General features: G+C 40.0%; 2 protein-coding genes across 9 annotated transcripts in view; both read right to left on the reverse strand.

Moving 5' to 3' along the window:
- The window catches only part of LOC117221210 (uncharacterized), a 136377-nt gene that overhangs the window by 103661 nt on the left and 19255 nt on the right, over positions 1-13461 (reverse strand). The gene's annotated exons all lie outside the window — the stretch shown is intronic.
- On the reverse strand, positions 1778-11752 carry LOC143260672 (zinc finger and BTB domain-containing protein 8A-like). The gene is made up of 2 exons (XM_076526951.1): positions 7896-11752; positions 1778-5568 (listed from the first exon to the last, which is right to left on the reverse strand). Exons 1-2 carry the CDS (start codon positions 7903-7905, stop codon positions 5339-5341), a joined length of 240 nt encoding a protein of 79 aa, XP_076383066.1. The 5' UTR covers positions 7906-11752; the 3' UTR covers positions 1778-5338.

Here is a 13461-nt window from a genome sequence, read left to right on the forward strand (position 1 = left end):
GTCGCGGCTGCTACCCTTTTCTGGAAACATTTGCACGAAAGTTTTACGATATTAGAAGCTCTCCAGCGGAGTGCCAGGTCGTCGCGACATGTATAATAAAGAATTAATATAATAATATTTAAGAAGAACAGCAGTCGCATGTTTTTTTCTTTCTTTTTGGTAATCGGACACCGGTTTGTCGCCGGACAGAGAAAATTGCTGTACAAATTTATAATGAAAATAAATAATAATAATAATAATAATAAAAAAATTATTATGGTGTCGGTTGTCCGATCGCGAGACGTGCAAAAATAGTGTGAGAGCGTTTGCGCGTTTTTTTGTTTAAGTCCCCGGCATCGAACGCGTCGGAATTTAACGCTTCGGGGCACAGGATTTCGGAAAATAAAATGGGCCCATGTTGCGCAGACATTTTTATTGCGTTCGAGATCGAACGATCTTGGTATAGTTTTATTCACAAAGGAATCGCATAATATAAAAACGTAAAAATAATAATAATTCAATTCAATTTATTTTGTTATAGGATGGGACTCGAGTGGTCCCATCGTGTCACGTGGGACCGTTCACGAACGCGCGTGCAGCCGTTGCAATATTTCGAGGTGGGTCGAAAATGACCCGTCACGCATTATCAAAGAAAACGGGGTATTTTTAACGCCGTCTAGGCCCGAAGAGTTAACGCGAAATTAATTGACAATCAATAATATATATGTAGCAAAAGCGAAAACAACTTTGACCTTCGTATGCCCTCTACGCGCCTCCATCTATTGAAGAATGATTGTCATAATATTACGCGTCCCTCGAAATCGAACAACTTTTGTCCGACAGTTTTGTTTCTATCGTCAAAAACAAGCGAGTTATTCGGCTGTCTCTCGTTTCAAATGGCCCACCCGGTATGCTGCGCGCATAAATAAAAACAAAACGTTTCTACTTACCTAAAGCGTAACGGCCAACGCATGTACAGCTCGGATAGGGTCTCTCATAATTATATATTTTGCTAGGGCATTTTTTATATATTGTTAATTGTTTTATAAAAGCTTCTCTCGAGAGCTTCTCGTACAGTCTCGGCTAAAAAAACGCTGCGATACGTTGCCTTTTCATTTTACGCCAGATTCGATGCACGAGCCGGGAAGCTAGGCTGTGGACGACGTTCAACGTTCCATGGCGGACGTGTGACGGACGCAACTGTTTCTCGCTTCGCGCGTTTCGCATTCGATCGAGTGGAGATGGGACCTAAGTCCCGTGGAAAACACGTGCGTAAAAAATGTAAACACGACGCTCTGTGCACGCTCGGTCTTGTTGTCGGTCTACAAGCGGGGAACAAAGATGAAGGGATGATGCGAGAGAGAGAGAGAGAGAGAGAGAGAGAGAGAGAGAAAAGTTGTTGTTCAAGGTTATGTCAAGGTTATGTTAAGGGGAACTTGAATAAGGTTATGTCTACAAGCGGGGAACAAAGATGGAGGGACGACGCAAGAGAGACAAAGAAAAATAAAGAGAAAGAGAGTAAGAGAGAGCGAGAGAGAGAGAGAAGTTGTCTTTCAAGGTTATGTCAGGGTTATGTCAGTCTACAAACGGAGAACAAAGATGGAGGGATCACGCAAGAGAGAGAGAGAGAGAGAGAGAGAGAGAGAGAGAGAGAGAGAAAGTAGTTGTTGTTCAAGGTTATGTCAAGGTTATGTCAAGAGGAACTTGAATAAGGTTATGTCTACAAGCGGGGAACAAAGATGGAAGGATGACGCAAGAGAGAGAAAGAGAAAGAAAGAGTAAGAGAGAGAGAGAGAAGTTGTCGTTCAAGGTTCTTTTTATTTACATTCGATAAAAATTTAAAGTGTCGGACGAGCAACAGCTGTTACACAATATATTGCTCGAGCCTCTATAATTTATACCTTTTTTTAGAATTCTCGTTGTGTAAATCGACGTCTGAAATCGGCCTTTTTCTCTAAATTAGAAATATATATATATATAATAATATATAAATATATATATATATATATATATATATTTATATTTATTCTATATATATTTATTATTATTCTGCGCACGGCGTTGTATCACGACTAAAAAAATAACGCTCCGCGATTTTGTAACAATCGTCGATCGATTTCCATTAATATTAAGCATACGCGCGTTGTCGACGCACACGACCGTGTAAATAAAATTACTTAACCTCACTTCTTTTTACCGTCGAATTAACAGAGTTTCGCGCGCTCGCGCGAGTAGAATTCGAATAGTACAATATAATAGTAGAAAAGTGTCTCGCAGTCCGTGCAGCAATGCTCGAATAATTATTTTAAAAAACTATTTTGTTCTTTTTGGTCTCCGGCTCCGCGTCCGACCGGCAGCCGCCATTTATTTATTGTCGGCTTGGTAAATAGAAGGATCACAGCTTGCGAGACGTGGTCGATACGTATGTCAATATATATATGTATACGTGTGTATATATACATATATATACAGCAGCGTCACACGCACACAACATCGCTGCGCCGCGCACACGTACGATCGTTTTTTTTTGTTTTGTTGTTGTTGTTGTACAGAATAACTTACAAATATATATATATTATCGCGCTAAGCTACAAAAATAGGAATATTATTCATTTGGCATTCGTGATCTAATTATTTGGCAGTTCGTATATGTACACGCGAGGCATACACCAATTTTCTTATAGTTCTCTCGGCACGAAAAACCTCTCGCCTAATTCTCTCGTGCTGTTACAGGTATAAATTTGGCAAATAGGACCCGAATCTCCTTAAATGCAATGTAAATATATGTCTACATACGTACATACATATATATCTAATTTTTTTTATACATATATATGTATATATATAATTTTTTTTAAATACATATATATATATATATATACATATATAATTTTTTTTTAATACATATACATATATATATATTTTAAAAGCTCTATATATACATACTTATACATATATATACCTTTTAAAAAATATATGTATATGTATGTATATATATATCTTTTAATATATATATGTATATGTATGTATATACAGATCTTTAAAAAAATATATATATGTATATGTATGTATATATAGATCTTTTAAAAAATAAATATATGTATATATATGTATATATAATTTTTTTAAATATATATATATATATACGTATGTGTGTTTAGGAACGATTATCGTTATAATGCAATCACGCCAATAATAACCTCGAATATAACCGGGGCAACGCTCGTCGCCGTTTAAATGTGTTTCGTAATCATCGAAACACGCTTTGGCACCTGTTTTATCATACACATACATATACGCGCGCGCGCGCGTATCGATCGAATCGAACACGATAGATTTGCTTTCTTATATAAAAAAAAAAGAAGAAAAAAAGAAAAGTATCACACGAATAAAATAATTATATCAACTCCACGATTCGCGTTTGTTCAATATACAGAGAAACTCGATTCTATGTAGATAATATATTATATTATATATATATATATAAAATATAATGTGTGTAAACAATTGACGCGTTTGTACGTACGATTTAAAAATCCTATTATATAAATCCCTTTGGTATTCCTTTGGATAACAACAGGTTAGGAAGAAAATGGTCGCGCGGAGAGTATTAATATATATATATATATATACACAACAGCTTCGAAGGAAAACAAATGAATCATCGCAGCGGCGAGGGTGGGAGGTGAGGGGTGGGGAGAAAAGAGAACTATCTAACGATCTTTAAAAAGAAACGAAGAACAATAAAAAATGTAAGCAACACAAGTTGGCTGTTACCCCACGTAAGTCGCGCCTTGTGGACTTACTTTTTTTTTTCTGTTACACCAGTTATATAGGATTACGTTTTTTAAAAGAACCCACGTGATACGATACAAATAAATTAAAGGAAACGTTTAAACGTCCCGGTCTGACGGAGAAACGATGCTCTCGCATACTCCACGCGAACGGCACACGCCTAACCTCTTCAGCTCCGCACCGAATTCAAATTTTTCAATTTAAATTGACACTCGAATTTTCAGGGCACACTTTTTATCGTCGACTGTACAGGAAATAAAGAAAAAAGGAGAAAAATAGAAACTTCTCGCAAGCAAAAATTCGGATTTCTTTTTTCCAAAAAAAAAAAAATAAAAAATAATAAAAAGAATTATTTTAAGAATAATAACAAAATAAATAATAATGAGAAGTACCACGCAAGTAAACGCAAAAATTCTCTTGGAAAATAATCTGTGTAAACAGAAATAACAATAGTGGCCTTGGTATATCCGCATAGCAAATAAATTTAAATTTAATAAAATTTAAATAACATTTTTAACGCTCTCTGTAAACAGTCATCTCGATAATAAAAAGAAGACCACGTGTTTCGTTCACTGGGCTTTTCTTTTTTAGGGAATCCTAAAATACTGTCCCTCGGTCCAATAAGGACATGTCCATGGGCGTAGCTACAACATTTTCGATCATACTTTATAATCGCGCAATGGCGCAGCTTTAAATATTTAAACTATAGCGGTGCCCTTTTTTGGAAGCAGACGGTCGACAATTTTTCAAATATTCAACGTCAACATCGTTGTCTCGAGATACTTTTCGCGATTATTTCAAATTAAAATTACTAAAATTAGCAAACAAATGAGATGTCGTAAAACACTTGACGTTAGTTTTGCTTTCATTTTAAAAAGCATACAAACTCTGTGCTCGTCTCAAGGACGTCCAAACAATTAAAATACTGAAAATCTGAATAATATTAACGATAATATTAATAATAATATTTAGTATAATCGAATATAATTTAATAAAATTTAATATAATTGAATATAATCGAATATAATTGAATATAATTTAACAAAATTCAATATAACTAATAATAATAATTTCCCACTTCCAAGTGCTTCAGTTCAACTGATAAAAATATTTCTAATAACATAAAAAACGAGAAAGCGTCAATTTAAATTTCGCTAAAATAATCAGCGACGCGCGTATCTCAATAAAAAAAGGAACTTCGACATTAAATACCTAAAGAAAAAAAACCATCTGCCTGCAAAAGGGGATGCCATTAATTTCAATATTTAAAACTCAATAATTATAGAAAATCTGATGAAAAACGTCCGAGCCACGCCTGATGAATTTTCCATGCGAGAAAACAGAAGCTGTTCGACGATGAATCTAAAAAACCTAAACAATAACAATTCCGGCCTAAATAACAATTATCCTAGTAATAACTTCGGCGAGCTGAAAAGGCTATAACGGGTGGATGGATGGATGGTGCGTGTCGTCCTAAAAGTCGCGAAAAGTCTCTCCGCCGAGAAAGAATCGTCCTCTCGAGGTAAACATAAACAAAAGAACGGCTACGCAGCGTCACAGAGCGCTATTTAGCGACCGAGCCGCCGTGTATATTCAGGATGTGCTGCTTTAGATGGTCCGGCCGGCAGAAGCACTTTCCGCAGAGGGTGCAGGTGAACGTGTACCTGGACCCGAGTTCCCCGCACTCGTACCTGGAGTGTCGCGTCAGAGAAGACCGTGATCTATATCCGCGTCCGCACATGACACACCGAAATCTCAGCTCGCTGGCAGAGACACCCTCCATCATGGGGCTCGCTGTAAGCATACAGGGAGGCTTTTTACATATGGGTTCTTTACTGTTCTAGGTCGCCCCAAAAAATATTCTCCGCCCATGGACCGACAATTTTTCAAATCCGCCCGGGGCGCTCTCTCTCTCTCTCTCTCTTCAAATTCGGTTCTGCCAATTCGTTCTCTAGTTTATTATTCTGTATCTGTCGCACACTCGTCTCTCCCCTCCCTCTGGCACCCTGCGCGCTCTCTCTCACTCCCTCTCTCTCTCTCTCTCTCTCGCTCGCAGTCGCAACCTCTCAAGACAATGCATTATTATGCTCAGGTACACGACAGTGGAGTCTCGAAGCGGGCACTACATTCTCTCTCTCTCTCTCTCTCTCTCTCTCTCTCTCTCTCTCTCTCTCTCTTTTCTCTCGCTCGCTCTCGACAACGACGAAGGGAAAGCTCGAGCCAAGCATGTGGACGATATACGGTCAAGGCTTAAGCTCGCTCGCAAAAGAAGACTGCGGTGAAAGACGCGAGAATTTTACTCTACCCTTTTTTTCTTTTTTTTTCTTTTTAGTCGCGGATATTATATTATTATTAATAATATAATAATTGCACTCGAGCGGTGACTCCGAGACACCGCCGAATAATAAAATTTAATATAATTGAATATGATTTAATAAAATTCAATATAATTTAATATAATTCAATATAACTGCAATATAACTGCAATATAACTGCAATATAACTGCAATATAACTTCAATATAACACGTTCAAAGATCATTTTTGTAATATCAAAGCTTAGGTTATAAAAAATTGTTGAAAGTCTATTTTAAATTGTTAAAACTGTTGTTACGAGTGACAAAAGACTCGATTTCGTATGCATAAAATGCAATTTTGTCTACTAAAAAAATGCTTCGAGTGCAAAGTTTTGGAAATTTAATGTTATTCGATATTGTGAACATTTTATTCGAGACTATTATACTATTTTATTATTTTACTACTATACTATACTATTTTATTTGTTCTTTCTTTCTTTTTTCATTGGAATTATTCGAATTGAAATCTCAGATAAAAAGATAGCTTCTTCTCTAGCCAGCGCGATTTATCGGCGGAAACAATGGAAATAACTAATAAGTTATTTAAGGGTAATGAATTTTCAATTTTTCTTTTTTGCCAACGTGTGTACGCGCAGTCTCCTTGATTCCGAGCCGTTTGTTATTTACATGCTGCTCCAAAAAAATGAATTGCTTTTTATTAGTTCCTCCATTTTTTTACACCCGTGTGATATTATTATTATTATTATTATATATATATATAGTTCAATTAATTCAACCCAACGTAAAAAATGCCTCCTTGTATAGTTTTCACCCAGAGCACACACACACACGCGCACACGCACACGCACGTCCATGAAACACGAACGTGGAACCATCATCATAATTATCATCATCGCGAAACACTAATGAAGATTTTTATGTATACGAGGAGTGCGCGCTCTTTTTCGAGAAACGTCGCCGATACAATTTTTCTTATTTTTTTTTCCTTTTTTTTCTTTATTTTCTGTCTACTTTATTATTATTAATTTATTATATTTTTTGTTTACTTTTTGTTTCACCCTCGAAACTCGATCGGCACAGTTACCACACGCGCGATTACAAATTAATGATTCAAGCGTAAAAATTCGTGGCAAACCATGAGAGCCAGAGCATGCAGTACAAGGTCGTACGACTTTGGACAAGGTCGTTGTGCGTGCCGCGGCGGCGACGGTCGACGAGACGAGACGAGACGGGACACTATGTTTATTTCTGAACGACTCAAAAGCAAAACGGGGCGGGGGACATACCGCCGAGAGCGTGTCATGAGATTCCGTGAAATGAGAGAATATTAATACATAGGGATTGAAGATGACACGCGGCGGAATACGATGGAATTCAGGCTCGCAGATTCCGATGGTACTCGTCGGCTCAACAAACGTATCCATATATATATATATAAATATATATAAATTACATAAACATATGACATATATATAAATATATATAAATGTATGACATATACATGAATATATATAAATATATGATATATATGAATATATATAAATATATGACATATACATGAATATATATAAATATATGATATATATGAATATATATAAATATACGATATATATATGAATATATATAAATATATGATATATATATGAACATATATAAATATATGACATATATATGAACATACATGAATATATGATATATATATACGATCGTAAACAAAAAGGGTAAACTATACAATTATATACATCGATGACCAGTTATGATGAACAAATGATTGTTGTTGATTGTAAAATAAAAGCGAGATTACCTGGATGCATCTTCGATCGGTATTTCCCGAGGCAATTTTCACAAGAGGGTGGTCGGTGGTGCGCATGGAAAAAGAAACGGGAAACCAAAAACAAATGAACGAACTTTGTTGTTATTGTTAGAAGAAAAATTTCGACAAGAATGATCAAAACGAAATATAATGAAGCGAGAGAGATGGTGATTTCTTTTCTTTTTCATTTTCTTTTTGTTTTCTTTGATAGCAGAGATCGAACGTGTTTTTTTCTCCGTTGCAGTCCGATAAGGAGGAGGGGTGTGGAGAAAGGGGTGAGAAGAACGCAAAATGAAAAGTTCTCGCGGGTTTCTTGATAATATGATAAAACAACAACGGAACACACGTGCCTGGAAAATTGTTCCACGGAGCGTCCAAGGAGGTGTGCGCTCTCTCCCGGCGATTGGTCCACACGTTGAGGGAGCAGAGTGGTGCCGTCGTCGTCCTGCGCCGCTAATCCAGTGTCGTAGAGAGGGAGGCTATAACGCTCTACGGAAACGTCGACTCTAAGGAAGCAACAGCTTTGCAGCACAGCTTTTTCTCGAAACCTTTTTGTTGTCTCTAAGAGACCGACGCTTCGATATTTGTGACCGCAGAGTTCGACGATCGACTCGATCGAGCAATTAAATCAAATTAGTCACGAATTAATTAATAGCCACGGAACCCGACGGATCGAGGTTAAAAAATTAAAAGACAGAGCTACGAGACGACGTCGCGTGAAATATGGAAACGTCGAATTTTCGCACAATTTGACAAGAATTTTATTTCAATTTTATATTAATTTTATTTCAATTTTGTTTTTTTGGTCGCTACAGATACACAGAAAAAGAAGCTAGGAAAAGCTTTTCGTTGGACTTGAGAACATAATATTTGCGAACGAAAACCAATGGCGTAGGCCAATTTTGAATAATAATAATAATAGTAATAATAATAATAATAATAATATCGAGGTAGTGATTGATTCTTAGAAGCGTGGTCGAAATTTGTACAACAAAGAATATAGTTTATTCCGAATGAAGGAACGTCCGATTATAATTTTTCGATCTCGTGAGATGCGGCTGTGTTTAATTATAGTCGATCGTGTCGTCCTTTCTGAAATTATGGAATAATAATACGGATCGTTGCTGAAACGTGGGACGTTGGAGGGGGTGATGGGAGGTGGTGGTGGTGCTCGCAGAATGACAAGAGACATGGTTTTCAATTAAAATTCAATTTATTGGTTCTTCTTTTAAAGCCTTCCAATCCCCTCGTTGGACGACAGCTGGAACTTTGCGATTGCGAGGACGCAATTATAGGCGTTCGACGAGCAACAATACGACGACCATCTCGAGAGCGGAGAGAAAAATTCGGACGACCGGGCGACGAGAGAGGATCGTTTTTCTTTTTTCTATTTTTTATTTTTTTTTTACGTGTAATTTTGTCGGAGAACCCTTTGTTTACGGAGAGCGTAAGAACGGTAAGCGCGCGCGCGCGCGAGACGCAGGTCTTCCGATCGATCGGAGAGGATTTTCTTTCCCTCCGGAGTAAGACGAACGAACATGGGAGGGGGGCGCGCACGCTCGCGGGTAAACGTGTGCTCGAACGTTAATCGTCGAGGTTAACAATCGAACCCTTGTTAACCTCGTTTGTTAACCCTTTGCGGTCGACGCTGTTCTAATTCGAAATTTTGGAGGCTATTTGCGATTTATACTGCGATATATATTGCGATATATTTGCGATATATATTGCGATATATTTGCGATATATTTGCGATATATTTGCGATATATATTGCGATATATATTGCGATATATATTGCGATATATATTGCGATATATATTGCGATATATTTGCGATATATTTGCGATATATTTGCGATATATATTGAGATATATATTGAGATATATATTGCGATATATTTGCGATATATTTGCGATATATTTGCGATATATTTGCGATTTATATTGCGATATATTTGCGATTTATATTGCGATATATTTGCGATTTATATTGCGACTTATATTGCGATATATTTCCGTTTTATATTGCGATATATTTCAGTTTTATATTGCGATATATTTCAGTTTTATATTGCGATATATTTCCGTTTTACATTGCGATATATTTGCGATTTATATTGCGACATATTTCCTATTCATATTGCGATATATTTCCGTTTTATATTGCAAATATATTTCCGTTTTATATTGCGAATATATTTCCGTTTTATATTGCGAATATATTTTCATTGCGACTCGTGCACGCGAAACTCTGCGCCCTTATTTCAAGCACAATAATTACTCAATGATCGCGATTTCAACGATTCTTTTTTCTAGTACAAACGAATCTGACATGCTGTTATTACAATAATTTTTTCAGAAACGGTGCGAAACAATTTTTAGCGGCGCCCTAGGGGGTCACCAGTGTTCGAGTGCAAAGGGTTAACCGGTCGGATTTTAAAATGCAATGCATCGCTCGAAATTTAAATTGGAACTCGACAAAGAAACCGAGGGGTGGGGGGGGATGAAACCGAAGAGATTCCCCCCGTGTTACCCGCGAACCGGTCGGACTCGACCGAGCTCTCACGGACGAGTTCTTGAAAGTGAGAAACATATATATTATTATATACTAGGCGATATATCAATTTTCCAACAAACGGTCGTTTATTTCGTAACAATGTCTTATATTCGTGAACCGTAAATTCTCTTGCGTGTAAATATTGTTTTACAAACATCAAAAAACGGATTTTGGCGCCGATTTGGTTCTCCCGTGGGACACGAAAATATATGTCTCCTCGCGTGTGCCGGTGGTGTGTGGTTTTTTCTATACAATTTGGAATAATATTTTGGACTGGTTTTTACAATTTGCTCGTGCTCGCGTGGGAATATCTAAGGGCTCGAATTACAAAAACAACGGAGAGAGAGAGCAAAACGAAAAAAAACAAAATAAAAAAAAAGAGAAACAAAAATGAAAAGACGAATTTTGAAACTGGTCTCTCGGTCGAGATTTTGTGGACGACTGTACGGCGTTCGGCTCGATTACAATGTGCGTGTTTTCTTCGAAGATCTTTTTGCGAAGATTTATGTGCTTCGCGGACACAAAACGGCGACGCAACGCGCGCGCGCGCGCGCGCTCGATCTACGTGGCAACGTCGCTGAAACCGAGCCTAGCTTCTCTAGAAGCAGTCTCTCTCTCTCTCTCTCTCTCTTTCTCTTTTTCGTCACTGCAAGTGTTCAACCGACGGTCGACCGACGCGTTTACAAGGCACGGAGAAATTGCGACAAGGATAATTAACTGACTATAATAAGCCCGCGTTCGCGATGCTATGTGACCTCTCTCTGCCCCTCCCTCTCTCTTCTCTCTTTCTCTCTCTCAAACGTTCGAAGCTCCATAGACTCTAACAACGTCCACCCCGAGCATCTCACCCTCTCGAAATTATGGTTGTATAACGCATAAGCGAAGCAACAGCGCGTTCAAAAGAGATATAAAAATTTTTAAACGACATATATAATCGTTATAAATTAATATATCATTAATAATCATTATTAATAATCGTTATAAATTAATATATCATTAACCGTTTGGCTGCCGACGTATTATTTCATAATAAGAACAGCGGGACAGCGCTCCTCAGCAGTCAAACGGTTAATAATCATTATTAATAATCGTTACTGATATTATTAATAATTATTATCGACCCGCTTGAAAATTAAGAGAACAGAACGTTGACATACTCGGCCGATTTTCTTTCCTTTTCCGTCTGACGAGGCAGACGAAATAAGAGAGCAAAGGGAGAACCGAATAAAAAAGAGAGAGAGAGAGAAAGGGAGGGGGGGGGCTAAAGAAGAAGAGGTCGGAGAGACAGAGAAACACGTGCTACGGAGTGTCGAACACCCCAGCGTACTTCGCGGCTCTCCCGAACGTCCTGGACAGCTGCAGCTTCGACCTGGGAAACCTTTCTCGTGAGTAGGGCGCCACATGATGCCCGGTCCGCTTCTGGTGCACCCTCATGATGTCCAGCCGCGTGAAACGCCGGCAGCATGTCCTGCAGACGAACTGCTTCTCTACGCCACACTCATACCTCTGGTGTCTGTCCAACGAGTACTGGACGGCGTAACGCCGGCCGCATCGCGAGCAACAATAGCCGAGAATCGATTCTGAAACACCGTGGCCCTCACCACAATCACGCTACCACTCGTACTGGCCTGTCGGGAGGGGCGCTGCGGGAGAGAGGGAGTGGTGTGTATGTAATCGTCCCGGGGTTTATGGAGGGGAGTGTGTGTCGTGCGTGTATGTGTGTGTATATATATATATACATATGCATGGTTTCGTCAGCGGAAAATTTGTCTCCGTCCCCCTTCGACTCGTCCGTCCCCTCCCCCCTCCCCATCGGTCAGAGCGTGTGCGTCGATCCAGAGATCCCGAAGTTGCCGGTCCGATAATGATCGCTGCGCAGCAAGCATTACCGGAAGGACAGCTCGGCGATCCCAGGGTGCGAGGGGTGATTTGCTGGTCTGGGTGGGAGGGGGAAAGGGGTCGGTTATCCCTGGCGTGACACAGCCGTGCAGAAAAGTGCCTCTCTCTCTGTGTGTGTGTGTGTGTGCGTGTTTATTTGTTCCGTCTACGACGCGTCGTCATTCTACACAGCCTCTCTGAAAGAGCTTCTCTCTCCTCTTTCTCGGTGTTCTCAACCTCGCGATATCATCGTCCACGAAGAGAGGGAAACACGCTCGCAGGAAATTCGAGGCGACTGCGAGAGCTTTCTGCGAGACCCGCAACGATAGATCTCGTCGAGTCGAAGATCCGACGGCGGCGTTCTCTCTCTTCGGGGAAAGATGAGTTGAGAACCACTGCGCGACGTCCCCGCTGCTCCCAATGGAGAGTCTACGCGCAGCAATTTCAAGGACGTGTTTTCTAGGCGCGCACCGGGGCACGCGTGGAATCGGTGTTTTCAAGGGATTGGATCCGACGAGACTTTCTTCTAGGACAGTCCGAGATCTTCGAGATCGCGACGGAGGCACAAGTCCCCATAGATCTTTCGTCGCCCGGCGCCATGGACCACGGAAGATGGCGGACAGTGCCAGCCGTCGGGAAGGCTCGCGATTTCGCGTCGGTTTTTCTCGCTTCTCCTCCCGTGTATCTCTTTTGGATATATTTCCAGCCCTACGAGAGCCGTCGAGATTGTTTTTCCCCCACATTCGCTCAGAGACCCATTCGCACAGCCGAGGCACACAAACGAAGCCGCTCGAAGAGAAACGAACGAGAACTCCCTCTCCCCGTTGAGAGCCGCCATATTGCCGAGAAAGAGCCGCGCCGCCGACGCTGGGCTGAAAAATTCTGCTTCGCGCGTACGGTGGGGGGAGGGGCAGACTGAGTGGAAGAAAGGTGGGGGGAGGAGCCCGCGGAGCGCGTTCACCACCGCGGTCCTCTCCACGGGTGTACCGGGTGGGGGGAGTTGTTGTTTCTCGCAGTACAGTCGCAGCACGCAGCGTGCTCGTGGGAACACGTGTCTCGCGCGAGAAATCGGTGGCGCTGTGGTCGACGACCAGGAATTGCGTTTGTCGAGCGCGGGAAAAATA

The sequence above is a fragment of the Megalopta genalis genome, chromosome 16 (assembly GCF_051020955.1).
Source record: "Megalopta genalis isolate 19385.01 chromosome 16, iyMegGena1_principal, whole genome shotgun sequence".
Taxonomy (NCBI): Eukaryota; Metazoa; Arthropoda; class Insecta; order Hymenoptera; family Halictidae; genus Megalopta; species Megalopta genalis.